Source organism: Rhipicephalus sanguineus, chromosome 1 (genome assembly GCF_013339695.2).
Source record: "Rhipicephalus sanguineus isolate Rsan-2018 chromosome 1, BIME_Rsan_1.4, whole genome shotgun sequence".
In the NCBI taxonomy this organism is placed as follows: domain Eukaryota; kingdom Metazoa; phylum Arthropoda; class Arachnida; order Ixodida; family Ixodidae; genus Rhipicephalus; species Rhipicephalus sanguineus.
Window position 1 is genome coordinate 265,457,500 of NC_051176.1, and position 27,329 is coordinate 265,484,828.

General features: G+C 41.5%; 1 protein-coding gene across 3 annotated transcripts; it reads left to right on the plus strand.

Annotated features, from left to right (window-relative positions):
- The first annotated feature begins 438 nt into the window (after nucleotides 1–438).
- Nucleotides 439–25,415, plus strand: LOC119378889 (AKT-interacting protein). Of its 3 annotated transcripts, none has more exons than XM_037647946.2 (8): nucleotides 439–523; nucleotides 7,443–7,570; nucleotides 9,778–9,842; nucleotides 12,280–12,380; nucleotides 16,899–16,987; nucleotides 18,776–18,874; nucleotides 22,465–22,639; nucleotides 25,225–25,415. In XM_037647946.2, the coding sequence occupies exons 1-8, from the start codon at nucleotides 509–511 to the stop codon at nucleotides 25,324–25,326; spliced, it is 774 nt and encodes a 257-aa protein (XP_037503874.1). In that variant the 5' UTR covers nucleotides 439–508; the 3' UTR covers nucleotides 25,327–25,415. The 3 variants fall into 3 exon arrangements, with proteins under 3 accessions (XP_037503874.1, XP_037503875.1, XP_037503876.1); XM_037647947.2 differs by having other exon boundaries at nucleotides 22,465–22,633; XM_037647948.2 differs by lacking the exon at nucleotides 9,778–9,842.
- The last annotated feature ends 1,914 nt before the right edge of the window (nucleotides 25,416–27,329 follow it).

Sequence of the window (27,329 nt, forward strand, 5' to 3'; positions counted from 1 at the left end):
TTGTAATGCGACGTATTGTTACAAGCCGTTTTGTTCGATCTATAAACAGAAAGAGAAGAGACAGATGATCAGCTGTTTCTGAGCTTCCTAAACCAATGCGACTGCGAGCTCGGTAAGAAATTTGTATGGTTCTTACAGTCTTCTCGACGATGCTCGTTGCATTTTGGCGTATGTTTGGTTCTCGCTTGTACCAGTTTTCGTTTTTTAGATTTACGAATTAACTTTTTGTGCAGTTGCGATCGGCACGTGCCATGCATGCTTGGCGCTGTTGTGATCGTTGCTCGGCGGTCACACGATGCTACTAGTGTGCAATTTGTTGAAATGACTGACTACCACTGTTTAAAACGTATCGAAAAATGTGGTTTAACTGCAGTTATACGCTGCTGCAAGCTCGCGGAAACACGTGTGCACGTGCTGTTAATACTTTGCCGTATAAACTTGTGCTTTTGATTTGCAGGTTATAAACTGTGTACCTAAAAGGAACCGAGCGGTGCATTGCTGAAGTGCAATGTCCATTCGCACTGTGAGTTATATCTATACACACCTCGTAAGGTTTTGATGTATTATGCAAACTGTGTAGCCTGGTCCAGCTTGTGGCCGTAGCTCTCGTATTATATATGACAAGTCGGGGGCAAAAACACCAATGTGCGGATAGTTTTGGTGAGCGTTAATAAAAGAACCTCAGATGGTCAAAACTAATTCATGGCCCGCCACTACAGTGTTTCGTGGGTTGTTAAACCTTGTCAATTATGCATATTCACATGCAGTTATGCACGTACGTAGTACGTGTGCTGTTTTGTATGTTGTGAAGTGCATGCCAGTGTACACCACACCAAATTTTCGCAGATTGCATTGACTGTGTACACGCATTAAACATTTAAACTTCTTGCATGTGTTTGCTGCATTATCATGAAGGACTGCACTCTAGTTTGTTCTATGTGGGAATCGCAGTAGCACACTTTGGATTGACACCTTGCAAAACAGTGAGCACCTCCAACCATACACTTTGCAAGCATCTGCAAGTTGGCTGTTCTTCAAGAATATTTTCCACACAGAAACTCTCCTTCCCTGACTGCTTTTAGTGCTCAGAGTGTGTTCGCCATCTCCACATTCTAGCAAAGGTGTGAGAGCACCACAAAGGCTTTTGAAAAATTACTGCATGAATGTTACGTCTAATTGTAAGCTCCCTAGTGTGCATAGAGAAAGGGAGAAAGGTAAGGCAGGGGTGTGTTGAATGGAAAAAATAGTTTGTTGTGCAAGTCTGTGGTTGAGGCTGTTCGTTTGAAAAACATACTCACTAGCGCATGCGCAGTAGCTATTTGCAAAGTGTCAGTTGAAATGCTTAGGCTGCTATCTAGTGATCCACCTGTCGCTAATATTGCTAGGAAGTGTTTGTGAACCATTCAGGACAACCAGAGTATATATATAATGCTATAACATTAGTATTATTTAGTGATCATTGCAAGGTGCATCCTGAAAACACATTGAAGAGTAAAATGAATAGCACATTTGTACATTGTTGAGAAATATGTGGCTGCTGGCTAATTCTTTGAGCTTGTGCGTTTAAAAATAGACTGGCAGAATTGGCAGCTCACAAGAGGTGTATTGCAAGACTATGCAGAGAGACGCAATGCCAGTATTGCCAGACAAATTTCAGTGTCGCTGTTGAGGTGCTATTTTAAGGAGGTCTAAAAAGAAACACTGCATCAGTTTAGATTGATGAAGTGTTATCCCCAAACTTCATTTTTGTTAATTTCATGGTGAGATGTTGGTTACTAGAAAAGGAAATGAATGCTAAGCTTTCATTTCTTGATGTTGAACTGAAACCTCGGCTAGTATGTGAGTGTGACATCAAAGTTTTAGTGTATTTTCTCGTATTTAGGCCTCTGTGCTGCAGCAAAGGCTCTCAAGACATGTAACGTTCAGCCTTTGTCTACTAATAAAATACAGTGTAGTCTATTTTTGCCAATAAAAATTAACTCGGCTCAATTAGAAGCTTGTTGAAGCTCATGATATCAGAGCTAACTGGTGTACTAACTTAAAAACTAGAGCCAGCCGTTTTTTTGCTTCTGCATACTTTTCATTTAATCATGCCTTCTCCTACGGTGGCAGTGATGTTTCTGGTTTTTTACAAGTCTAATTTACTAATGCAGGTAAACTCGTTTTTCTGTTTTGCGTTCCTTTAAGGTGTTAAGCCTTTCAGAACCTATGGCGTAGTCAATTACTGTAGGTAGAGGTGTTGGTCTGTTGCTCAGAGGAAAACTGATGGGTCTTTGGCCAGTTTGTTGATTTAAATTGTTGGTTTTACAACATGATCATTAGTCAGTGTCTAGGTCTGCTGTCAGAGTCATGTTATGGATCTGTGCAATGGTACTCGAAGGAAAAGCAATAAAAACATGTCTTGTTCATTTATTAATGACATCTGAAGACACAGCTGCTCGATGGTACTCCAGAATTTTGGCTAGGCCCTCTTCTAATTCATATGTGGCACGTAATACATATGTCGCTCAACAGGCATATAGTTGAATATACTGGGAAGTTTGCCGCAGCAGTGTGAAGAGGAGGCCCTTTCTGCAGTGATGCCTCCAGACAGTGCTTCATGCTGCAGGCATTCTTGTGCGGTTTGGCATGGCTAGTGCCTTTCCCATAGACAATACAAATGCAAGTCTTGATGGAGGTGTGACTGTTGCATTCTTAGTTTATCCTACCAGTTATATATATTCGCTTGGTACTTTGTGGGTACGTTGCCTTGTAAAGGTTTGCATATTTGCACTTACAAGCAGGTAATGCTTTGCAACTCAAGCAAGGTGCACAAGTGAGATGTAGAATTGAGGATTGTTGAAGTGCTTACACTGAAACTTCTGTAAAAATTAATGATAGTACTGAAGTAAATTGAAATTTCAAAAAATCAGCGTCAAACATAAATTTGTTCGCTTGCGCGCAAGTTGCAGCCAAGCAAAGGGTGTGTCTGTAGTAGAAATAGAAATGTTTTTTTTAATCAAAAAGAATAAGAATTACAGTGGGTGTTATAAGATCCCAACGCTTCACAGCTGGTTCTGAGATCGCTTTTCCACTCCATATTAATTTGGACCACCTAGGATTCTTTATTATGCACCTAAATATAAGTACACAAGCATTTTTGCATTTTGACCCCATTTAAATGTGGCTGTTGTGGTAGGGAAACATTGTCGAAACAACATATAAAAGATCATTGCATCAAATTTATCAAATAAGATTGTCAATGCAGTTATTAGCTGTCTGCGAATGCAAACATTCATGTTTTGGGCCACGTTTCGCAGCGTAGCACAGACCTTGCTTGGCACAGTGCCTTTTGTTGCTGTTCCCACTCTTGAGTTAGAAAGCATTTAGAGGCCATTTCATTAAAGGTAAATATAAAATCTCGCTCTAGTATTTCATATGGGTTGTTTTATTTTACTATTGCTAACGAGAATTAAAAAAAAGTGCCCTGTAGCATATAGCACGAATTCATTTATTACGCTGGACATCCACTTGTCTCTCCAGCCTTGTCTGACACAGGCTTGGCATGTGCGGTGGCCGCATGATACAAGATGCGATCACTGATGAGTAGAAGCACATGACATTTGCGTCTTGTTTCCCAATTAAGCAGTTTCAAGCATTTTTTTCTCTTTTATTTATTTATTTTTTTACTTGTGTGCTCGTGCTCGTCCTTCATTCCAGAAGTGGAGTGAAGCAAACATTTATGCCACATCGTGTCAAAGTGTCATGTCAAATCGCCTTTGTTGCCACTGATGAACGCAACATGGTATTTAAGTGTGTCTTGAAGTCGAGAGTGAGTCTGCAGAAGAGCCAGGTGGATGTCATTTCCTGATTAGTCATCTGGAGGCGCTGAAGTAGTGGCATGATGACGTGGTTGTTTTTGTATTTTGTGGGCTTTCTTTAAGGGCAACCACGAGAAAGCTCCAGTGGTACTTTGCTGCAAAAATCTTTAGTTGGCTATTTTTAAATGTGAGCTACAGCTTTCGTGTTGGCAGTTTCTTGCTGAAGTGAATATTTAAATAATTATGTTAGGCAGTTAGATTATACTAATTAACTTGCAGGATGAAAAAATAATGCTGACTAGGTCGTGTGATTCTGAATGCCACTGAGTTAGATTTAGCCCACCACCACACACTGTAATTTTTTAAACATTGGCTACTTTTAGCTGGGACACCTTGTACGTGTAAGTGATGAATAATTGCTGAAGGTAATGGCAAAGCTTCTTATATATAATATTACAGTTTCCAAGAGTTTCAGAAGGTATTCAAAGGTTATTAGCTGTTAAAGCTGACTATGTTGGACACCTTACTGTGGTTAATCTGTCGTATAGGCATATAATTAAGCTTGGTTACGTATTCTCACACTACTCGGTTGAGATGAGGTGCTACATATAATATGTCTTTTGCATAACATTAGTCTTTTTTTTGCTCCATTATAATGCAGGCATGTTTATAATATTAGTAATGTAATACTCTGGAAAATTACGGACATAGCTTCTGTTGTAGTAGGTGCTTCAGGAACACCCGCCATGGAAGCTTAGCAGCTAGGTGTTGCACTGCTAAGCTCAAGGATGTGGGTTTGACGTCTGGCCATGGTGGCCACATTTCAATGTGGGTGAAATGCTAGGATATCTATGTCCTTAAAGGGACACTAAAGTGAAGCAATGAATCTGTTTAGATTGAGAAATTGTACTCTGAAAACACTAATGTCGTTAATTTCGTTATAATATACATTTTAATAGAGTAGAAAATCAAGGTCAAAGTTTCATTTTAAAATTTCGCGCCGAAATCTCCGTGTGTGATGTCACTGATTTCAAAGGGAATTTTTCGTATTTTGGCGACATTGGCTCAACGAAATTCATTGAAACTTGGAATGTGTGAAGGAAAGAACGTGTCACAGTGTGGGCCCAGGACCGGTCGCCAAAGAACACAGTCAAGCCATGAGTGCACTTGCACAAACAAATATATTTACAGATAAAAAAAATGTAACTCATGAAGGGGCCCTGCGACACTTCTTCAGCATGGTCAGAAAACGCTACCCATCAGTAGTCAAGGCTCCCGAGAACAAGCGAACCAAACATTATAGCACAGCATGCGACCTGGAATTTACGATTAATTCTCAAAGTCACCTAGAAATCATTCCCTCTACTTTCTACGAATGATGCCATATACCCAAATGACAGCGCCATATACCCAATTTCACTCCATTGGCTAATTTGAGCATCGTTAGCTGCATAGTTACCGCGGTCACCGAGGGAGGCCGCCATGCGCCCGCGTGCGCGCGATCACACTAAAGGTAAGCTGCGCACTTGAAGTTTTTAAAACGAAAAAGTGCTCAAGGTCGTGACGAGTGTGTGACACTGCTTCTTTCCCCCATGCCATCTCTCTCTGCTTGGCTTCCAGTGCGCTCGCCAGGACGCGAGAAGAGAGAAAACAATTACAGCGTGCGACAAATCTCTGTAACTCCGCTCGAACTTGATGGATTCTAAAAATTTTTGCAGCAGTCGATTCATGAGGCCTTTAATGAGGCCTTTAATGAAGCCATCCGATGGTTGCTTGGAAAAATGTTTCAGGGCCCCTTTAAAAAAATATCACTCAAAAGTTGTGTAGCACATGCAGTCCTATTAGGTGCATTAAACGTCTCTACGAATGAGAATGTCTTTCGCCGTGTTTCGCTTGGCTTATGACCTGTTGGCGCGCCGATGCCGACTTCTCTGGGATGACATGTTGGCTGGCTCGTTGAAGTTGTCAACATGTGTCGGCCCACGCCATAGCATGGCTTTCTGCCTCAGCAACAGCAGTATGGGCCAGCCTGGTAGCTCAGCAGCTGAGTAGCTTCAGCTACTATGCTCGTCCCGGCAGCACACTGGAGTCGTACCAGCCACCTGAAACGGCAGCAGGAACAGCGGCCCAAGCACATCGGAACTGGATCAGCTGCTATGAATGGCAGCCAGAACAGTGTCCCTGGACCAGTCACCCAGCCAAAGTACAGGCCTGTTGGCCACCTGTCGGGAACGGCAGCCGGAACAGTGGTGCATCGCCTGGTTCCTGGGCCAGTCACCCAGCAGGAGTCCAGGAACAGTACAGAGCCAAGAGAACGTCGCCTAGCTTCCCGGACTAGACATCCAGCCGAGAACCGTCTGCCCTTGAATGCTGTGTTCTCTCGAATGCTGACACGTGCTTTTTCCTCTACGACTACGTGCGCTGTTCGCTGTTGTCTTCTCCAGAGATCGCTCACTTTTGGTTTCGCTCTTCTACCCTACATCACAGAATGTTAAGTCTTATGGCCCCCTCAGAGGACAATGTACTCAATTTTTACCCATTAGGGACTACGTAGGCCCTAGAGACGCCGTCAAGTTCTATGACGTCACGGCAACTGGTGTGGGAATTTCAAGGTGGCATCGCCACCCGCATTTTGTTTTTGGACCTTTTCTTGCTTACCAAGTGTCTTCTCACTGCAAGCGTGGTGATTTTGGTATTGGGAAATAGTAATTTACTAATGCGAGAAAAATCATTGTTCTCTTTAGTGTCCTTTTAAATTTAGATGCACATTTAGATTTAGAAACCCAGGTGGTCAAAATTAATCTGGAATCCTCATCTACAGTCTGACTCATAACCATATTGTGGTTTTGGCAGTCGAAACCCCAGATTTTTTTAATGCTTTAGTAACAACAAAGTTGTTGATCAGAGTTCTGAAATATCGGATTCTAATGAAACACAACCATGGTAATGTTATTTGAGGGGAAGCTTTAAAGTAAGCATATGAACACCTTAATATCTTTATGTGCACCCTTTGGGGCCAGCTGTGTATGTGTACCTTGGCAGCAGCCAGTCAGGCAATATTTGGAACATTACCTGGCAAGTGCGAGGTTCATGCAATAGTTGCTAAACACTGCACATGTTTATGAAGTCACCTGATCATGTGATTTAGATTAATTTCAACTTAATAAGAGAAGCAAACATGGTAATGCTGTCATCAGTATAGGTTAATGTATCTTTAAAGGGTGTTACTTTTGTATGTGGAGGGTTCATACTATTTCCGCTCTTGATGGCTTTGTGCTTGACAGGTTCATCTTGCTGTGATATGTATGGAATATGCAAGGATGCACTGTAGATTTTATTCGCTGTACATTGAAATGTATGTGGTTGCTTTTTTGCAGGCCATGCTAACCACATGCCATCAGATTTTGTAGCATGTGTTTGTACAAATTAACAGCATAATGTGGATAGTGCGAACACTCTTGACCTAGTCATCATGCTTTAGTACTGCTTGTTATGGTGATACTAAACACTACTTGTGGTCCATTCTTGAATATTGTATGTTGAAAATAAGCTTTGTCTTTCTGCCTCTCTCTAGTGCTCTTTCCATTTGTATTTGTCTCACCAGAATGGAAACACTAGTAATATGCTTCCTGTTTGGTGTAGAGTCGCAAGATGCTGCCAGCCACACCTGAGCGTGTTGGGGGCCGATGCTTGCCGCCCTTGGAACATGACAATCAAGGTGGTCATGCTTATGGTCGAGTCTTTCTCGAGTACTCACTCATGTCTGAATAGTAAGTGTTGTCTTGTGTACGTGGCTCTTTTCTGTTGGCACTCTGTGATTTAGTGCACTTTCTCTTTTTGCATCTAATGGTCAGAAAACAAAGATTGATCCGAAAAATTATAAATATGCTTCAACTGGACACTTCTGAACTCTGCTGACTGGAGGGCCACATGCCCCTCAACTGAAATCATAACTGTGCTTTTGTAGTGATCTACCACATTTTATGACATAGTTTTGTAACATGGCTAGTTAGGAAGGAAATAAAAGTCACATTTAGATGAAGTTATATGGCATAATTTTCTAGAAATGGGGCACTGGTATCGCAATGTCCTCTAAATGGACTGAGCTCTACCAATATTCTGCTTTAGTTTTTCATTAGAAACGCGTGCTGTTTGTAATGCAGCCACTGTGGCAGGCATTGAATTCTGCAGGGTGGATGTTTGGGTGTCCTCTCCCGTGAAGTTTGTGTGTGCAATTGCAGTGTACAGTACATCACACACTCGTGTAGTCCTTCCCTGCTTTTACTGTGCTGTTGAAATGCTCACTGGCGCACCAGTACATTTATTATTATTATTATTATTATTATTATTATTATTATTATTATTATTATTATTATTATTATTATTATTATTATTATTATTATTATTATTATTGATTCTAAGCGTATGTGCCATCATGATCATTATTAATCACTGTCTTAGTGACGGACTCTCGTCTTAGGTAAAATCTTGATCTTTGCCTGGATCAAACCCACAATATCAAACTCGGTAGCAAAACACTATAGCATACCTGCCAAGTCTCCCGGATTACCCGGGAGGCTCCCGGATATTTGACGTTTCTCCCGGTTGTACGGGTCATAGGAAAATCTCCTGGAAATCCAGTTTTGCCCCACGCGTCCAGTGCATTGCGCGCCCCATGCGTCACGGTGACGCGAGGTTGGACGTTTCGCGTACAGATGAGCTACACGCAATTAAAAAATTCATCCTAAATGTGTTATAAGTTATATCAGCCGTTAATATTTCGTAGATGATGCGTTTGTGTACACACAAGTCTATCCCACAAGTTATCTCGCCTTCAAAATTTTGTGTCACTGCTTTAAGTGGAGAGCCCAGCACTTAGAAGGGTAGCCGTTACCGATGTCTGTCGAGATAGCGTGGTCGCTAGCGCTTGTGACCGTCCCCATCTCAACAGCGCCCCTTATGGTCCCTTGCCCGACGAAATAACTGGTAAGCAAGCGACGACAGGCCTCGCACGCGGAGCGATGTTGTGGCATGCGCCCTTCGCGCGACGGTGACGGCCGGGTCGTTTCATCTCTGCTGCAAACGCGTTCGTCCCTAGCGCTAGCGCGCATTTACTCGCACGTGAAACAGACGACGCGTAAGCGATGTTATCGGTTTGGACTCTGTGCAGATCAGCGGTGACCGCAAAATCCCGCTGACAGTGTCCATATAATTGCTATCGCAGTACCCCCCCCCCCCCCCCCCCCCCCCGTTGAGCAGATCCCCCGGATTCCGTTTCTCCAAACTTGGCAGGTATGCTATAGGCACTAAGCTGCATGACAGGTAACCTCAATAATTTCCATGCACTTGCTACTAGGTAGACCACACGCGTGTCCTGTCTTCCCTCGTCTTTTGTCCGTGTTTACTAGCGCAGTTGTTAGGCCTATAAAATTAATGTTAACCAACTAGCCCGACTTGGTGCCCTACTTGAATGGCTTTATTTTAGCTAATGAGAACTAACAGACGATATTAATGAGAACTCGCAGGTTCGGTCCCTGCCGTTGGTAAGTTATCTTTTCGTCCACATTAATTTCTTGACATTTATATCCTAGTTACTACAAATAACACCCCCTATACTTTCCGTGGCATTATTGTCTGTTAGTTCTCATTAATATTGTGTCTAACAAAGAAAAACGAGCCCTTAAAAAGTCATCTTCTTTCTTTTAGCTTACCTTCGTGAATTTGGAATGATCTCTTATTTCCACTGTGCTTATGCTTCATTTGCCACGAGTTCTGGCACATTTGTGGATGCAGACTGCTGAATACAATCTCTGTGTCGGTTGCATGCACTAACGTAGGCTAGTTGTGTGTGAATTGGAAGCTGTATGTCTAGTCCTCACATAATAAAAAAATTGATTTTTTGTGGTGTAAGTTTTTGGTAGTGTTAAATACATCTCGTGTTCATCTTTGCTTTATTTCCTTTTGTTTGTACTTCTAGCTTGCTGCTGATGAAACAGCAATTGTCTGGAGTGTATGTGATGCCATCAGCCAGCTCAGCCTTTGGTAAGGTATCAGAATGTGCATACACATATCACATTACTATGTCTTCATATAGTTGTTGATAAGCGTTGTTGTTTTTTTCTATCAGAGGAGGATCTGATTTTCTCTTGGTCTTTTTCTAGCCAATATTATAGCAGATATATTCAAAAAGATCCAAACTGATATTCTGATACCAGCCAAGTCAAATATTACAGGCCAGTGGCATGACCTGCAGTACTGTATGCAATCAGAGTGATTTCTGTGATAATGTTGTGAGACACAGAAGACCCACGACTGAAATAAGAACACTGAGGTGAATGGGCAGAGCGAAAAAAGGAAAGATAGCGCTTGGGATGGCTGCCTTGTAGCAAGAGGTGATGTTTGCCCTGACAAGTGGAAAGAGTATGTTGATACAGCCTAACGAAGCCAACAGACAGTGAAACCAAGGAATGCATAGGGAACATTATTTGTAGTTTTTTAACTGTAGTGTAGTAATTATGACATAAGTGAAAAGGAATTAAAGTGGGCGAAAAAACAACTTGCTGTCAGTGCAACGACCTTCAAGTTATGCGTCTGATGCTCTAACAACTGTTGACTGCAGTTATATTTTTTCTGTTTGAGTTCATTTCTGGTTGAGGCTTGTTCTGAGAATGTCATTTCAGGTTCGGGTTCAATTCTGGACAAAAGTCTGGTTCAGGTTCAGCTCGATATCCTGATTGTATAGTATGTTTGGTGAGCATTAAGATTAAAGGGACACCAAAGAGAAAAACGATTTTTCTCGTATTAGTAAAACTTCCAGCATCAATCACCGTGACGTCATAGGTTTTGACGGCATCTGCTAGGGCATACGTCTTTCCTAATCAGTAGAGGTGTGCGAATATTCGAAATTTCGAATATTTTTCGAATAGTGTTTGCTATTCGATTCGATTCGCACTGAAATTTTACTATTCGAACTATTCGAACTTCCCAAAAACAAATGCAGTCAACGTCCCGTTGAAAGTGACCCCTTCAGATTTTTCAATACGCTTCACCTCATTACACTCTCGTATTGCGGCAAAGCTGCCTTTCAAGCTCCGTTACGGTCGAACTTAGCCAAGAGACAAAGTCCGGTTGGAAGTGGTCCCTAGATTTTCAATATGCTTCACCTCATCACACCCCCGTATTGCGGCAAAGCTGCCTTTCAAGCTCCATTACGGTCGAACTTAGGCAAGAGACAGTCAACGTCTGATTGGAAGTGGTCTTTAGATTTTCAATATGCTTCACCTCCTCACACCCCCGTATTGCGGCAAAGCTGCCTTTCAAGGTCCGTTACGGTCGAACTTATCCAAGAGACAGTCAACGTCCGTTTGGAAGTGGTCCCTAAATTTTCAATATGCTTCACCTCATCACACCCCCGTATTGCAGCAAAGCTGCCTTTCAAGCTTCGCTACGGTCGCAAATGTATTAACTCAAGAAAACGCTGGTTCCAATATGGAGATGAAAGATGTGGCAGAGTTGGGGGCTCATTTAATGCTGTTTTGGACCTGAAATTTGGGCAGGAAGTCCGAAAAATCGGACGCCGAAGCTTTTTAGCATCCAGAATTTCAGATGTTCTTATATATCGACGTCTACGAGGCAGATTTGGAACTCCGGACTTGAAGGGAGCACACCCTTGTCCGCCACATCAGTTGGCCTTCCACAGCAGTTGAAAGAGGAGGAGAGGCTGAGGAAATGGCATCTCTGCCTATCACGTGTAAAGTGTTGTCGGCAACACTTTTGTTGCACCAAATCATGTACATAAATACAATTCAGCCTCTACATTGCCTCACTCTTGATAAAAAAGACAACTATGAAATATGACCCCACCAGCGCTTCATCAACCTAGCGAAAAGAAACACTTTCATGTTGCTGTCTCACAAGAACATACTTAGGGATTCTCTGCAACTTTTTCTGTAATTTCACTTCGAATTATTCGAAAAATGTTTGAGAAATATTTGAAAATTATTCGAAATTATTCGATTCAATTCGCACTCAATCTTTATTATTCGATTCAATTCGCACTCAATCTTTATTATTCGAATTCGCTTCGCACCCAAAATTTTGCTATTCGCACAGCTCTACTAATCAGTGAAAATGAAGTACATTGTCCTCCGAGGAGGCCAGATACTTAACATACCAAGTTTCAGAAAATTCTGTTGAACTGATGTCACCAAAATACGAACAATACAATTTGAAATCCATGATGTCACACACGGAAATTTCAGTGCGAAATTTAAAAGTGAAACATGGACCTTGATTTTCTCCTCTATTAATGAACATATGATGGTGAAATTAACGTCATTAGAGCTTTCAGAGTACGAACAATCTAAACCAATTCATTATTTCACTTTAGTATCCCTTTAAAAACACTCAGGTATGTTTATGTTTTGTCACATTCATGTTCTCTCTTTTTGTTTTTTTTTTTTTCTCTCATTTCCTGCAGTGTGGTTTGGAGTGTTATTTATCCGACAAGGCCTCTATCAGGGTGGTGTGTTTCGGTTCACGCTGCGTATCCCAGAAAACTACCCCGATGGAGACTGCCCGGTAGGAAGACATGTATTTTTGTCTTAATTAGTCCTTGGAATTGTAATAGTGTGCATTTCAATTAAAGATGTTTGTAAAAGTTTGAATAAACTAATTTTATAAATGTTGGTGTGAAAGTTTGAAAACGTGGCTGGCAGTTAAATCTGTATATCACGAGACCTTCTTAGTCTTTGTTGCAGTGGCAGGAAAAATAAACAAGCTGCAGAAAAATGTAATGATTGCTTGGGCAGTAAGCAGATGCATGATTTCGAAATTGACAGGCTCGTTTGACCATAGCATGCTTAGGCTTGCATCGCTTTCTTAGCCCTTTGGCAAACTTTCTTTCATGACCCTTTTTTTTGTTAAAAGTAGGGGTGTGCGAATATTCGAGTTTCGAATTCGAATCGAATAGTACCTGATCGAATAATTCGATTCGACTTTCGAATAGCTAGTATTCGAAGTTTCGAATAATTCGACAGGACGAATATCTAAAATGCGACAAAGGCCAATGGTGCAACTTGGTTAAAACAAACACTAACGTCGTTACAGTAGGCCTTTCGTTAAAACTTTTACTGACATCCTTGTTCAAAAGCGAGCGCATGCTGATCTTAAAGGAGATCATGTCATTTCCGCACGTAGAAAAACACATGAGAAAACTGTCAAGCCCTTCACAACTTCGTTCCCAAAACAAAGGCACGGACTTCTTGCGTAGTTCGGTCGCATATGCCGCAAGCACCGTAAAACGTCCTGACTTTGGCCTGCGAAACCCTCTGTCATTGACTTTGCATGTAAACATTCGTTCACGCAGGGCAGTCGCCACTGCCGCACCGAACCACTCGTTCAGAAACTCCCATCGTTCCGGCACGCAGTTAAAACGCTGCTGTGAATGGGCGCCCGAAGATTTTTGGGTCCGGATGAAGCACAATATTACTGTCGTCAGATGAGTCGTATTGCGCGACCATGGGGGAAAAAAACTATAGATCCGTATCCCCCTCCGTTAGCAGTTAGGAGATTAGGAGTGGCGCTGCTGACTAAAATGGCGGCTCTTCTGTCAACACGCTTGTGCGCCCATAAAAGCTGAAACAAAAGTCACTCCCGAACAAGTGCGTAATAAAACTGTCGGCACGCTGTAGCGTTCCTGATTTTTCCTTTGTGTTGTCGTAGCCGGCGGTGCACACTTCGTATAAATATACTATTCGATATTCGATTCGATATTCGATATTTTTGGCCACTATTCGGCACTATTCGATTCGAGGTGAAATTTCACTATTCGCACACCCCTAGTTAAAAGCAACTTATATAATAAAAGAAAGTGTTACTCATGTTCATTTTACGATTTTAACAGGTAACGCAGAACCCAATTTATAAAGTTTAGGCCTCTTCCTACAAATTCAAATGTGTTGCATTTGAGGAAAATCAGAATCATTCACAAATTTTCAGTAATGCACTGCGATGTGAAGGCTTGCATTTGCCCCGGTTGTTAACTTGAATGTATCAGTAAATTTACTTTAAGTATTCTCAAGCTGAAATCTGTCAAGTTATTGCAGTTCAGGCACATTAATGCATCAAATTTATGATGTAGTTTAGAATCTAACAACTTACCCATACAAACACAGGTATGCACCTATACTAGGGATGGGCGAATAGTGAATTTGAGGTTCGAAGCGAATCCGAAGCGAATAGTGATTTGGTCGAATAATTTCGAATCGAATAGTTCGAATAGTATTTACCGCATATTATTAAGAAAAATGAGCATTTTTGTCAGGACCCTTGCACAATATCTTTAAGGATTGGAACTAGGTATGAGTGAATGTCACTTTTTTCGTTTGAGATGAAGTGGAAGCAGCCTTGAATAGTATCAAGATTTGAATAGCAGTAGGGTGCAAGTTATAAGTGGACATTACAATTTAAAAAATTACTATACTTGGCGCATATAAGCCCATATAACATGCTTTTAAACTTAAAAAGAAATATATGTACATTTAACCTTGAAGTGCAGCTTCGCGGCAGTGCAGATTTCCCCTGTATAGGTGGTTTCACAGCACAGCAACCAGACATTGCAGTGAAACCACCTTTACAGGGGGTTATGTGCGATCAAACGTATACATATATTCGTTCATTTCGAATACTTCGAAATTTCGAATAATCTAAATTCATATCGAAGCGAATTCGAATACTGTAATATTCGTTCGAATATTCGAAATGCCCGAATATTCGCCCATCCCTAACCTATACATATGGAGGGGAGGGGTGTGAGACGCCCCCTCCCTGTGTTATGAAGTCCTGGCTATGCTACTAGTTCTTACGCCCTGTTGTGAAAGAGAGAGAGGAGGAGGAAAGGAAAAGAAAAGGGAGTGAGTTCACTGGCTTGTGTGAGACTGCACCACATGTACGGGGTCGTGATCCTAGTCAAGCCCGTGAAGAGGCTTTTTGACCCCGGCCCTCAGTATCCCAAATGATGGAATGTTGGAATGAATAAAGTTTCAAAGTTTCAAGTTTCAAAGTCAGAGGTGTTTGCCTCTGCTAACTCAAGTCTTGCCCTTGCTCTATAAGTAGGGCTCCGTGTTTTTGGTGTTTATATTTCTTGAAAATCGGCAGGTGTTTATCGGAGTTTATATTTTTGGTGGAAATTCGGCGTTTATCGGGGTTTATTTCTCGTAAATCCCCAATCCTCCGAAATTCGGAGTTTTGCATTATTCTCAAAACCCCAAAATTTTAGATCATTTCATATCTGAATACTAAAAGATCAAAACACACGAAGCACATTTTATTGTTTCTAGAAGGTTTGAATGCACAAGCGAAATACTTCACACAAAACACCTGTATTTGTGCGTATAACAACTTTAGCTTAAAGCTTATTGTAAAACACGCAAGCATACTTTGCGAGGTTGCTGTCAGTGATCAAAGCGTGCTCCTTTCGATTGATGACTCTCAGCCTTGAAATTCCCCTTCAACGTTAGCACCGGAAGACGCAGCGCACAGCGAGAAATCACTGGCTACTGGACATCGTGAAGTCTCCAAAACGACAGGGGTTCAACAATGTTACATATTTCGTAGCACTGATAGTTCGCAAAATCACTCAGGAGCTGGCTAATCTCGTCAGTTTCAAGAAGCACTAATTTAAAAATAGGCGCATAGGTTTGGAACACGCAGGGCAGCTCATGCTTCACATTTGGATTCACAATTTGAACACAGTACGAAAACGATTCTTTGGTGTGCTGGAGTTAATCGCACAGGTTCCTCTCAGATGTCTGTCTCCACTTTTCGGCGACAGTAGCGTAGTATCCGTGAATGTCAGCGACAGTCGTTAAGCGGTCATTCTCGTCAAGGAGGTCCAACAGACTTGTGACATCTGGTGTGAAGACCTCGGTTGGGTCACATCACTGACTGATGAGTGCGTGTAAACGAATCCCCAGTATGGGATAAACTTGGTGTGCCAGGGTACCATCTGCCTGAAGTTCCTTAATGATTGAGAGTACGGCACACGAATTGGTCTCCAGAAACCTCATCTTAACGAGCAAGTCGTGCACAGCTTCAGGCGATGAAATAAGACCCTTAAGCTTCTCACACTTCGTTCCCTTGGCTTCGTCGCTTCTGAAGAAAGACAAAATGGCGTGCCGGTAGTCCAAGATATCATCTAGAGCTTCATAAAAAGAGAACCACCTCGACGGACATACGGTTTTCAGTGGCTTCATGGACATGCCTATGGCCGAGCACACAAGACCAATCTTACGGCGCAGCTCCTGCGACGACTTCAACAGGGCAGGAAAGTGCACAGCAAAATTGTGAGCTGTACGTTAAATGAGCTCGTCCTGATTCCATCCTCCAGAGTGTTGTTGAGTAAGTGGCACGGATCTTTGAATTGAAGTGCCTTGAATTCAGGGTTGGGGAGTTGCAAGTTCTCGTGAAGCTTCTGAATGTAGGAAGCTGAGTCGGAGCACAATACAGCTACGTAGCCTAGTACAGCTAGTGCGGTTAACTCTCAATCGGTCATACCATAAGGTGTATCAATGAGCGCTTAGAACTTGCCCTTTCGATAAAGAACGGAACCAGGTCATATTGGCCCTTGAAATCGGAGTTTATTGGATAAATCCGAATTGTAAAAAATTTCACCAGCGAATGTTTATCGGATTTTTTTCGGATAAAACCGAAAACACAGAGCCCTATCTATAAGTAATGAGCAGTATATATAAACAGTGCTTTTTTTTATTTGTGTTCTATTTTATGATATAACATAGGTGTAACTTACAAGTTTTCTTGAGCCTTGGGTTGATTCACGTATTTAGGTTAGTGCATGTAACCGTCTGTGCACTTTCAGTTCTCATATGCAAAGCTTGTCTTTGCGAGTAAGTGCAATGCTAAAAATAATATTTCTGTTCAAAATAATTTTTGCACAGTAAGCCAAGTTTCATAAGCATATGTGGTGCGTTACCTGTGTTTATAAAGCATTCTTTAATTCATTGGCATGTGTTTTTATGCTTGTTGTTAGAAAACTGACATACGGTTACTTTATCCATTTTTCCTCTCTTGTTGGTGCAGGATTTGGTGTTTGAGTCGCCCATCTTCCACCCACTGATTGACCCTGTTACAGGGGAATTGGATATCAAGCGTAGCTTTCTTAAATGGAGGTATGTCAGGCTTAATAGCAGGCTCGTTATGTAGCAAAACAGCAGAGCTGGTCATTAAGCTGCTCAAGAGGCATGTCCTGAAATTAAACATCACTGAGTTATGATATGTTGCTTACTTGACTGACACATGGCCTTCAGGGTTATGAATAGTCTTATGTTACTTTAACAAATACTATGGATCTCAAAATTCCAGTTTATAAAAATTTCATTATAGCAATAGTTATGTAGACAAAAGGTGCCATATTGTCAGATATTTGCAGATTCTGCTTACAACCTATGATAATCAGTGAGTTCATCAGAGTACAGTTTTGTAAGGAAGATTCTTGCTCATGGCTTGCTTTAAAGGGCCAGTAAACAGCCTCGAGGTCTAAAAATTGTAATGAAGATAAATATGCGCACTTTTGCTATGTGAACATGCTGCCGCAAGAATTTTGCGAGTACGTGCTATAATAAGGAAGTTACAGGGGTTAGAACATCCGTTTCAGCTTTTTCAAATTTTCGCGCGGCCTCGCCACCCTTCTCCGCCACATGGAGGGGAAGGCGTAGCCCGTCGTCGTGACTCCGCCCACTTCAGCAACGTGGCACGACGTCAGCAATTGGCGTCGTCGACGAGCTCGATCAGTCGCAATGCGCTTCTGCTTGCTGCGGCTCCTGTTTGTTTATTTACATTGTTGCACGTGCTCCGTCACTTGAAAGGCAGCTTTCAGCTCTTCGGTATTTTTAAGCTTTTGTGACAGTTCACAATGCAGTGCTCAGGAATGCGTGCTTGCTTTCCAAGAGGATGAAGGGGCGTGTGAGAAAAGCATGGAGAACCCCGCGTGGTCCCGTCCGAGCTACCGGAGAGTCCCCCTCTCTCCGCTCAGTTTGCAGCCTGCAACTGAACAACGCTTCCTCCACGTGTTGCTCATGTCGAAGGCGAAGTGTGTGCAGGTGCTATGCGGGGCGAGGAATATACGCACGACAACTGCGTGGCCAAAACCGCATCACCGCAGGGCCAAAAAACAAGGTGCAGTTTCTTAGCGCTGGGTGGGAACAGGAACTGATGTTAACTTGTTGAGACCTGGTTTAAAGCAATCGACGAGCTCAGTGGTATGTCAAGTTGCCCATGGGCAAGTTTGCGTCACTGTGCGTACGAGGGAGATTGGTCAGGCGAAGGAAAGAGGCACGGGAATTGTTTTTCGAAATGGAGGGTCTGCGCGAAGTGCAGCACTGTAATATTCAGAAAATGTGATCGCCGCAGTCTACTGTACGAACTGGCGAGCTTGTTTGGGGAGTGTAAAAAAAAAAGTCGGAGCCTGTTTACTGGCCCTTTAAGCACTGCTGTCACAGTGAGGGAGTGCCTGGTGACACATGTTGACCCTTTGACTTGAGGCATCATAATGCTTACGTATAAGAGCTCAGGTCGTAATGCTTTTGTTGATTTTGCAAAAAATAGCATTCAAGGTCTTGGGCACTATTGCACTATGTTTCCATTATTTAACTCGCACTCATTTCCTGTTCCAAGTTTTTTTTAATTGCTGGAACTGAAGCTGTTGTCATTAAGCAATGTTAATTGCCCACTCTATTAATATGCTGTCCAATCGTATCTCCAACTCATTCCTTCATTTCATTCATTTCTTATCCTGAGCATAAGCTCAGGATAAGAAAGTGCTTGTGAACAGATGCAAGGAAACACGGACACACAAAAATAAAACTGATTAATTTCATGCTGTAAGAAGCCTCTGTTCTGCAGGGAACATGAGTACTGTGTAAACCACTGCTAAAATTGAACAATTGTTTGTCATGCAGGAAAAACGTGAATTTCTTATGGCAAGTTCTGCTCTGTGCACGACGTGCCTTCTACAAGATTGAGACACAAACGCCTCTGAATCCTGAGGCGGCCACACTGTGAGTCATGCTTTCACCTGAGCTACTCAAGTGAAAATATTCAACTGGTAAATATTTAGATTATTGTGCACGTAATTATGGTAACCAGATAGGATTGTCATAAACAGAGAGTCAAAATAATTCTAACAGGACTGCTTGCTGGAAAATGCTCCCCTCCCCTATCCCCCCCATACTATCTGCCAGTCACCTTGAATGGCAGATAGTAGCCAAACCCATATTGAACATTTTGAAGCGGTTTTAATTAGCTGAACACCAAGCGACGCCTGTGTCGATCTAGCTTGTGAAGCATGTACAAGAGGGCTAACTGGCAAGCACTCCGGTGATTTTGGAGACCTTAATATGCATAGGTAACTACTGTTGTAGTGGGCTTAGTACGAGACAAGTGACCAACTCGGGCACGTAGTGTATGAACACGCATGTAGCATTACACTGGACACTTCCTCACACAAATGTAGAAGACAAAACATTAAGCAGACAACCATCAATCTATACTGGAAGTGCCAAGGTAAGATACTTTTTCAGTGTTTTTTAATGTGGAAAAACATATTTTTATTTATTTAACTCTAAACAAACAATGAAAGGGGTTATTGAAAATGTCATCATCATAAAATCAGCCATGTCAGTCCCGCCTGCTGTGTAGTTCACCAAGGGAAGAGCAATTTTTGGCTGCGGTCGATGCAAAATCATAAATTCCCTGCTTTGTGCAGTGCAATAATATTTTGCTCACATGTTCATATGAGCCCTGACCACAAATTGCGGCATTTTCTGACTAAGCACTTGAAGTTGTTGGCGACACCACATAATGACAACCTCTGGTTTTGGTGTTGTGAATATCCTCTTGCTTTGCATTGAAAGCCATGCTGCGGCCTTGTTTTGAATGGGTTGGGAGATGTGATTGATTGTGGTGGTTTGGAAGGAATAGAGACTTCATGCAGTAATTATTGGGCCAACAGTTACATAAAAAAAGTTAAAAATTTAAAAGCAAAATACCTATGTCAGCACTCTTTGCATGCAGTGTGTTGGGAAAGCAGTTATGTGGCAACTTCTTCTTGTAACAGTGTTTGGTTACCTTCAGCATAAAAATTATATGCTTTTCTTTTCATAGTAACTTTTCTAGTGTGCGTACAGCTTTTTCTCTGTATAGCAGGAAAGAATTTTGTAAAAGTGAATTGTTCTTTGCCAAGTTCAGATTTGGAAACATAGATGTGGATATAATTTATAAAAAAAAAAATAAAAGTCAGAAGTTCAGTGCTAGCTGAGTGGCTGACAAGCCATTGTGCATAGTCCAATTGCTGATTGGTAGCAGTAGCGTAGCCAGAAATTTTTTTCAAGGGGGGGTTCAGCCATACTTTATGTATCTTAATAGAATGCGTTGCTGGGCGAGTTGGTGCATTGTCTGAAAATAAAAGCAGAGCGCAAAAAAAGACGGGGCACAAATGACAAGCGCCCGTCCCGTCTTCTTGTCATTTGTGTCCCGTCCTTTTTTGCGCTCTGCTTTTATTTTCATACTTTATGTATGTTCATGTTTGTTCGTTCGTGTGTGTGTGCAAAATTGAAAAATTTAAAGGGACTGTCTACCGCTCGGAAAAATTTTTCTGATTGTGGTGAAAATGAGAAGATCGTTCGTCACATCGGTGGCAACGAGCATGCTTTTGCCCCATAAAAAAGAAATTATATTTTAATTTGATGTTGAAAATCGTGAAAGAATTACAGCTAGCGTCACCCAACGGCGATGTGGTTCAATCCACTGGTATGACAAGAAATCCTCGAAAGTAGACTCATTTTGCTTAAAAACAAACATGTATAACTTGAAATTGTATTTTACGCACTTGAGGCACCTTTCGGTTGCATCAGAGAGTACTTCTTGCCTTTTTTTTTCTTACGCATCCAAAAAGGCGCCCGGTGGCGCTGCTTGCGGCGCCGTCTTCGATTTCTTCTGCTTCAACTCATGCGCTATGCCATGTGGCTCTCCGCGCTGGTCGTACTATGCCGCTGTATTGTTGTTAGGATGTCTCGCATGTGCTGCGCTGTGAAGGCGCGCATATATTGTCTCTTTTTGATGAATCGACTTGGCTTGGATTGCGGCAGCAGTGCTAAAATAAACGCATAGACTGCGATTACAGAAAAACAAGTGTTCTGTAATCGTATAATAAGGCATCATTTAACCGCTAGTGCACTGAAAACGACTGTTACATTCATTACAATAGTGTTCAGCGAAAATAAAGTAATCCTACAGAAATCACATGTGCTTTCGGTTTTAATTTTTACCAGCACTACAATCATCATAGCGTCCAGGGGCGTAGCCAAGGGGGGGGTTGGGGGGTTCAAACCCCCCCCCCCCCCGAAATTTTTCAGTTTTGCTTGCGTATATATACACGCACACATACAAACGCACGCACGAACATACATAAAATATGGTTGAACCCCCCCCCCCCCCCCCCCCCCCCCCGAAAAAAATTTCTGGCTACGCCCCTGATAGCGTCCACCAACCAGTGTTGTGGGCATGTTTCACGCCAATGGAAGAAGACTGAACGCAGATCGAAAAATTCTGTTTTAAAAATTTCTACTCACTTTCCAGAGAAACCGCTGCAAGGTTGGACACTTCAGACGGTACGCTTTCTATTGCGGTACAAAACAGAAAAGCGATGAAGGACGGCAGACAGTCCCTTTAACTGTGCGGTGTCATTCCAGCAGCCAATTTTGTGCCAGGTGGCAACAGTACTCATTTAGCTCATAATCAGTATGCTCACAGTGGCCAAAGGGAGTGCAGTGACATTGCTTAAAGGGACACTAAAGAGAAACAATGAATTGGTTTAGATTGATAAAGTGTCCTCGGAGAACTCTTGTGTAGTTTATCTCACCACCATAGGTTTATTATTAGAGGAGAAAACCAAGTTCAAAGTTTCATTTTTAAATTTCGCGCCGAACTTTGTAATTCGTGACGCAAAAAGTTTCAAAGAGCATTTAACGTATTTTGGCACCACTGGCTCGACTAAATTTCCACAAACTTGTTATGTCAAGTCTCTGGCCCCCTCAGAGGACAATGTACTTTGACTTAACCGATTAGGAACTACCTAGGCCCAAGCAGGCGCCGTCAAAAATATGTGACGTCACGGCAAATGGTGCGGGAATTCCAAGGTGGCGTCGCCACCTGTATTTTCTTTTTGCGCGTTTTCTCGCTTATTAAGCATCTTCTCGCAGCAAGCATGGTGTTTTTGGTATCGTGGAAGACTACTTTACTAATGCGAGAAAAATCGTTTTGATCTTTAGTGTCCCTTTAATGCCAGAAGTGCACAATGTTGTGATATCACTAGCAAGGGAGTACACTTTTTTTTGTATTATTTAGTAAAAAAGTATCTGTCACTTTGGTGATGAATTTTAATAGTGCATGCATGTGCATGTGTGTGGGTGTGTGTGTGTGTGTGCTGAAGTTTTCTGATAGTGCTTAGCTGCATAAAAGCTGACCAGTCTTTTTTTTTGTTCTTGTTTGGTTCACTGTTAATGACCTATGCTTGCATGCTTAAGATTGTTCATGTTCAGCAGTCAAATAATGTCTTCTTAAACAAATCAACAATTGCTTTAATATGCAGGTACGAGCAGAACTTGGAGCAGTTCAAGCTCAAAGTTGCTGAGAGCCTGGCAAGCTGCGAGCAGCGTCTCTATGAAAGTCCAGCCACAGATGACAGTCACGCCTTACACTTCTTACCATGGGATTCCACTGTGGAGGAACGCGTGTCTCAGCGGCACATTCTTGATAAGGTTCTGGTGCATTAGCAGATATTAGTTTGTTGTTTGCCTTCTTTCATAGTAATTTGTCCAATTTATGGCATTTACAACAATATGGAACTTTTTCAATATGAAGAACACATGCAGTCTACAAAAGTTTAACAGTGACCAAGCAGACTGCATAGCTCTACATTTTTATGTATACCTTCTTGCTATACATATATATATATATATATATATATATATAGGTTGAGTTGATTATGGAGCCACGTTAAAAATATGCTGCAATAGCATCGTCCAAACTTGGCATTTACTTGACTATTACTCTGAACTGTGTGCCAAAGCTGGTAATAAAGAAAAGGCATTTAAAAAATGTGCACACAAGTTCGGTTGTATATACATATATGTGTGTGTGCGTGCACGCGCACACGTTTTTTTTTAGACAATACAGATTTTTTATAAAAATACTATGACAGTCAGGCTCCTGTCGTCTTTGCAAACAAACTCAACGCCGAGGCGGAAAAACTTTGCCGCACCTGAAGTTGCATTCAAGTGAGTAATTAACACAAACTGAATAATTAACTTTTTTAATTATTAACTTGAGGGTTGTTTATATGGAAGAGTTTATGGCATGGCCACTTTTTAAAAATTGCAAAAGACACATAATTTAAAACGTAATTTAAAATAATAATCATCGAAATTCAAGGCTGATAAGCAAAAAAATGAGAAGCATTACACACAAAACAACACAAAAAATAAGCGGTCCTTTTGGGTACTTATCACATCACGTCTTGTCGTTTTTCCTGACCATATTCTGCTGTGACGCGCCTTTTTTAAAAATTCGTCATGTGAGCTTTTGGTTTTACGTAACACAGCTGCCGCATTTCCTGTGCATCCAGTGCGCTCAGTTTCGGTATTGCCTAGATCGGGGCCTTAAATTTCGATTATTATTAGCTCAAATTATGTGCGTTCTTTTTTTTTTTTAGATTAAAAAAAAATGGGCCTGCCGTAAATAGTCACGTCCTACAACTCTTCCGTATAAACAACAGCTCTGAAGTTAATAATTCCAAAGTTAATTAACAAGTGTTTGTTAATTACTTACTTGAACGGAATTTTAGGTGCGGCAAAGTTTTCCACCTTGGCGTAGAGTTTGTTTGCGAAGACGACAAGGGCCTGACTGTCATAGCATTTTTATAAATAATCTGCACTGTTTAAACAAAAACACCCTTTATATTATACATACCGCCCTGGCACTGCTCATACACAAAAGTGACACGTATCAGAACTGTTGATGACAATAGTGTTTAAAACATCTTGTGTGCATATTAGAAACACACCTGCTTAGACTTCTGCAAACTGAGCCAATATATTGGTAGTATGCTAGAGAAGTGAATTGAAAGATGTGTGGGTAGTTGCTGTTGACAAGCATTCATAATTATGCAGTAGGTCTCTCTGTTGCGTTTAGGGGTAATGACTATTATCATACTAATTTTTTATGTGACTAACGTAAAATCTAGAGCAACAAGAACCCCCCCCCCCCCCCAACTTATTTCAGTGAATAAGTGTTCACTGAAATGGACAGTCTGTTTAGTGGACAGTGACAGAATACTTCTCCAGAAATACCCAAGAAAGTTGTGGAGAATGGCCACCGCCATAGCTCACTTGGCAGGGCTTTGCACGTGTAATGCAAAGGTTGCGCAATTTGTCCCCACCGACTGCAACTTTTTCGCTCACTTCCATTTTGCTTGATCTCACAATTGCGACACTTCAATTAAAAAAATACAAACAGTGCCCTCTATGCTTTTCTTGGGTTCATTATTTGTTGGCTTCTTGTGATTGTATCTAACAAAAGATGGGCCCCTCAATCCATTTCCCTTTCTTCTTTCATTTAATCCAGAGAACTGTTATTCATAACATCTAAGGTCACAGAAGCCTCTTTGTTCGAAGGAGTACCGACAAACAATTTTGAAGGCGAGATAACTTGTCAGATACATTTGTGCGGATATACACACGTCATCTACAAAATATCAATGGCTAATATAGCCTAGAACATATTTAAAATCAATTTTAAAGTGTGTGCCGTGCAATTGCACACGAAATAGAGCACCTTGTGACATTGACCTCAACTTGGTTTGAATGTTAACAACCAATAAACACCTACATCACGAGTTTGTGTTGGCTGCCACGGTCCTCGCGTACTCTCTCCCACAGCTGTCAACGCGGTACTCACGTGCAAGCAATGCCGAGCGCGGCTTGCATTGTGAGTGCATCACTGTTTTATGCGTCCACGTGGCCAGCTGTGTTTGCAAAAAGTAAAGAACCATGATGTGTCCAGCCTCTCTCAGCTCTCTCTGAAACGGAAACTGCGACTGGGTGCTGCAAAAATGTCACGAAATATTTAATCGTTGTGCATTCGATAAAACCAGGTCTTCAAGCCGTGATAAGTGGGTCACTGACTATTAATTGCAACAGAAAAAAGATTTAAAACTTTTGTGTCATTGCTCCTTAAAAAAAGGTCGTGAGGCTTCTGTGAGAATGGCTTGTGCATAAACAACTTTAAAACAGGCAGCTGGTAATAAACTTTTGCTTGACAGTGATCTTGTTTTATATTTTTGGTAACACAGGTTGGAACTGCTGAGGAAACGGTGGAGGACTCGCCTAGTAGTGTTGGCTTGACCTGGGTCAAGCGTGGCTGCATGCAGGTATTCTCCAAGACTGCATCCTGACATCCACCGAATTGACATGCTCGTTTCGCTGAACTGCTTGTTTACTGTTGATGTTTGATCTTTCCTTGAAAGGCAGTTATTCATTTTGAGGTCGTTGTTAGGAAGTTTGTACGTCCACGGGCAATGATTCTTCATTTAGTGGAAGTCCAGGGCAACCACAATGTAGTGGTTTATAAAATTTGGAGAAAAGCACACAACCAAAACGGTGGCAGAGCTGCATTATTATGTTTTTAAGTTGATTGATTTTTTGTTTTTTTACAGAATATGAATGTGAGGAAAGGCTGCCTGTGGTTCAAGTTTGTACACTTGACATGTGACCACAAACGGGACAGTGCTCTCAGTTTAAAATTAGTGAGAAAAGGTAGCTGTTAATGGAAGTAATTCTATTGAAAATTGTTAATTATTATAATTTAATTAAGTCACATGTTTGATGAATTCGTCTGGCATTAAAATCGCACATAAAATTCATTAGTTTACCGGAGCAGTTGTTATGATATTTTATGCGCTAAATAAATGATAAACTTGCATCGGTGGGGCCTACCACTAAATTTGCAACATGTGATTGAGGACAAAGTTAGATTGCCACTTCATACGTTTGTGCTCATGACTATAATAAAAGGTGTGCCCTTCAGCCATGGTAAACATGTGCTAAAGCTTATGTGACTTCTGATATCATTACTGGAGAAGATTTTATGTAAAACCTGAGTAGGGTGTGCCAACTCAAAAGAGACATTAGTAGATGGCCAAAGGGATTGTCCATGTAGATGTTATTAACTAAAAGTCATAAAAAGCCTGCCTTTAGATTATGAAAGAGTCCAATATAACTATATTGTGATACTTTTATCCAGTTAATGCATAATACCAACACCATAATACCCGGATATGTGATTATGAGTGAGAAGCTGATACCTTTCCTGCCATGGCTTGCAACGTTTTTCATATTCAGCAAGTGTGCTCGTCAGATATGCATGTACAGCCTGTTGCTAAATTGTGAAGGCCGCTTTTTGCGTTGTCTCAGAGCTTATAATTTCCTGCATAGTAAAAAAACCATGGGACAGTGTTTTGGCAGTAAGACAAAATATCAAGCCTGCTGCCAGCGAGTACAAGTACAGCACTGATACGCGACGGCTGGGATTCCCTTGCTTTGGGAGCAATGACATTAACATTTCTGCTGTAGTTGGCACCATTATGATTTTACAAGTTTCTTCTGCACATGTGAACAAATAAATCGGCTTAATCTTCTGACATGTTTAAACTAATGTTAGTACATGTTAGCATTGCACACAATTATTGTATGTACATGTTACAGTAGTGAACAAAAAGATATATACTATACCTGTGTTTCTAAGCTATTGGTTGCTTTTTGAATAAGATAAGTACAGTTTTTACTTTGCACACTTAATAACGTGCTATATAACATGGCAGTATAGCGTGCTGCTACATTGCTTAAGTCTTAATTAAGTGCAGTAGCGTCGAGTCACCCTGAGGTGATTTTTGCCACAATTCTTTCTGGTAGGCAGTGCTGAACATCGAAACAGGGTATGCACTGCTACAGCCAGGGAGACATGCAGATGTAAAAAGAAGCTGCTTATTGCTGATACCACATAGCTCCACTTTCCACTTTTTTAAAATCTTGGTGCTCATTGTTGGCTACATTTATGTTTTCGTGCAAGTGCACATGCATGTTTTTCTTTTCTCTACCTTTCTTTCATTCTTTATGTCAAACCTGCAGCAGCTTATCAAGCAAGTGTTTCACTTGGTTAGCCTCTCTTTTGCATCTTCTTTCTCTCACTAGTGTTATCATGTTCTTGAACATACTGGCTGCATGCTGTATGTGGTTTCCTTGTGATATATCCTGTATCACATACACATGTGTATACGATGGGTAGCATGTGCAGTGTGAGTAATGCAGTGATGAGTGTTTAAGAGGCTATTTTTTTTCTAAGGCTAGCAGTGTGGCATAATGCAGGGCCAACTTTCTGAGTGCTTTAGCTGACAAGACT

What these genes read in the sequence shown, in the direction of transcription:
- LOC119378889 (XM_037647946.2), top strand. An exon ending in TACTCACTCATGTCTGAATA is followed by an intron (nt 7,571 to 9,777) that starts GTAAGTGTTGTC and finishes TTGTACTTCTAG; the next exon opens with CTTGCTGCTGATGAAACAGC. An exon ending in ACCCCGATGGAGACTGCCCG is followed by an intron (nt 12,381 to 16,898) that starts GTAGGAAGACAT and finishes TTGTTGGTGCAG; the next exon opens with GATTTGGTGTTTGAGTCGCC.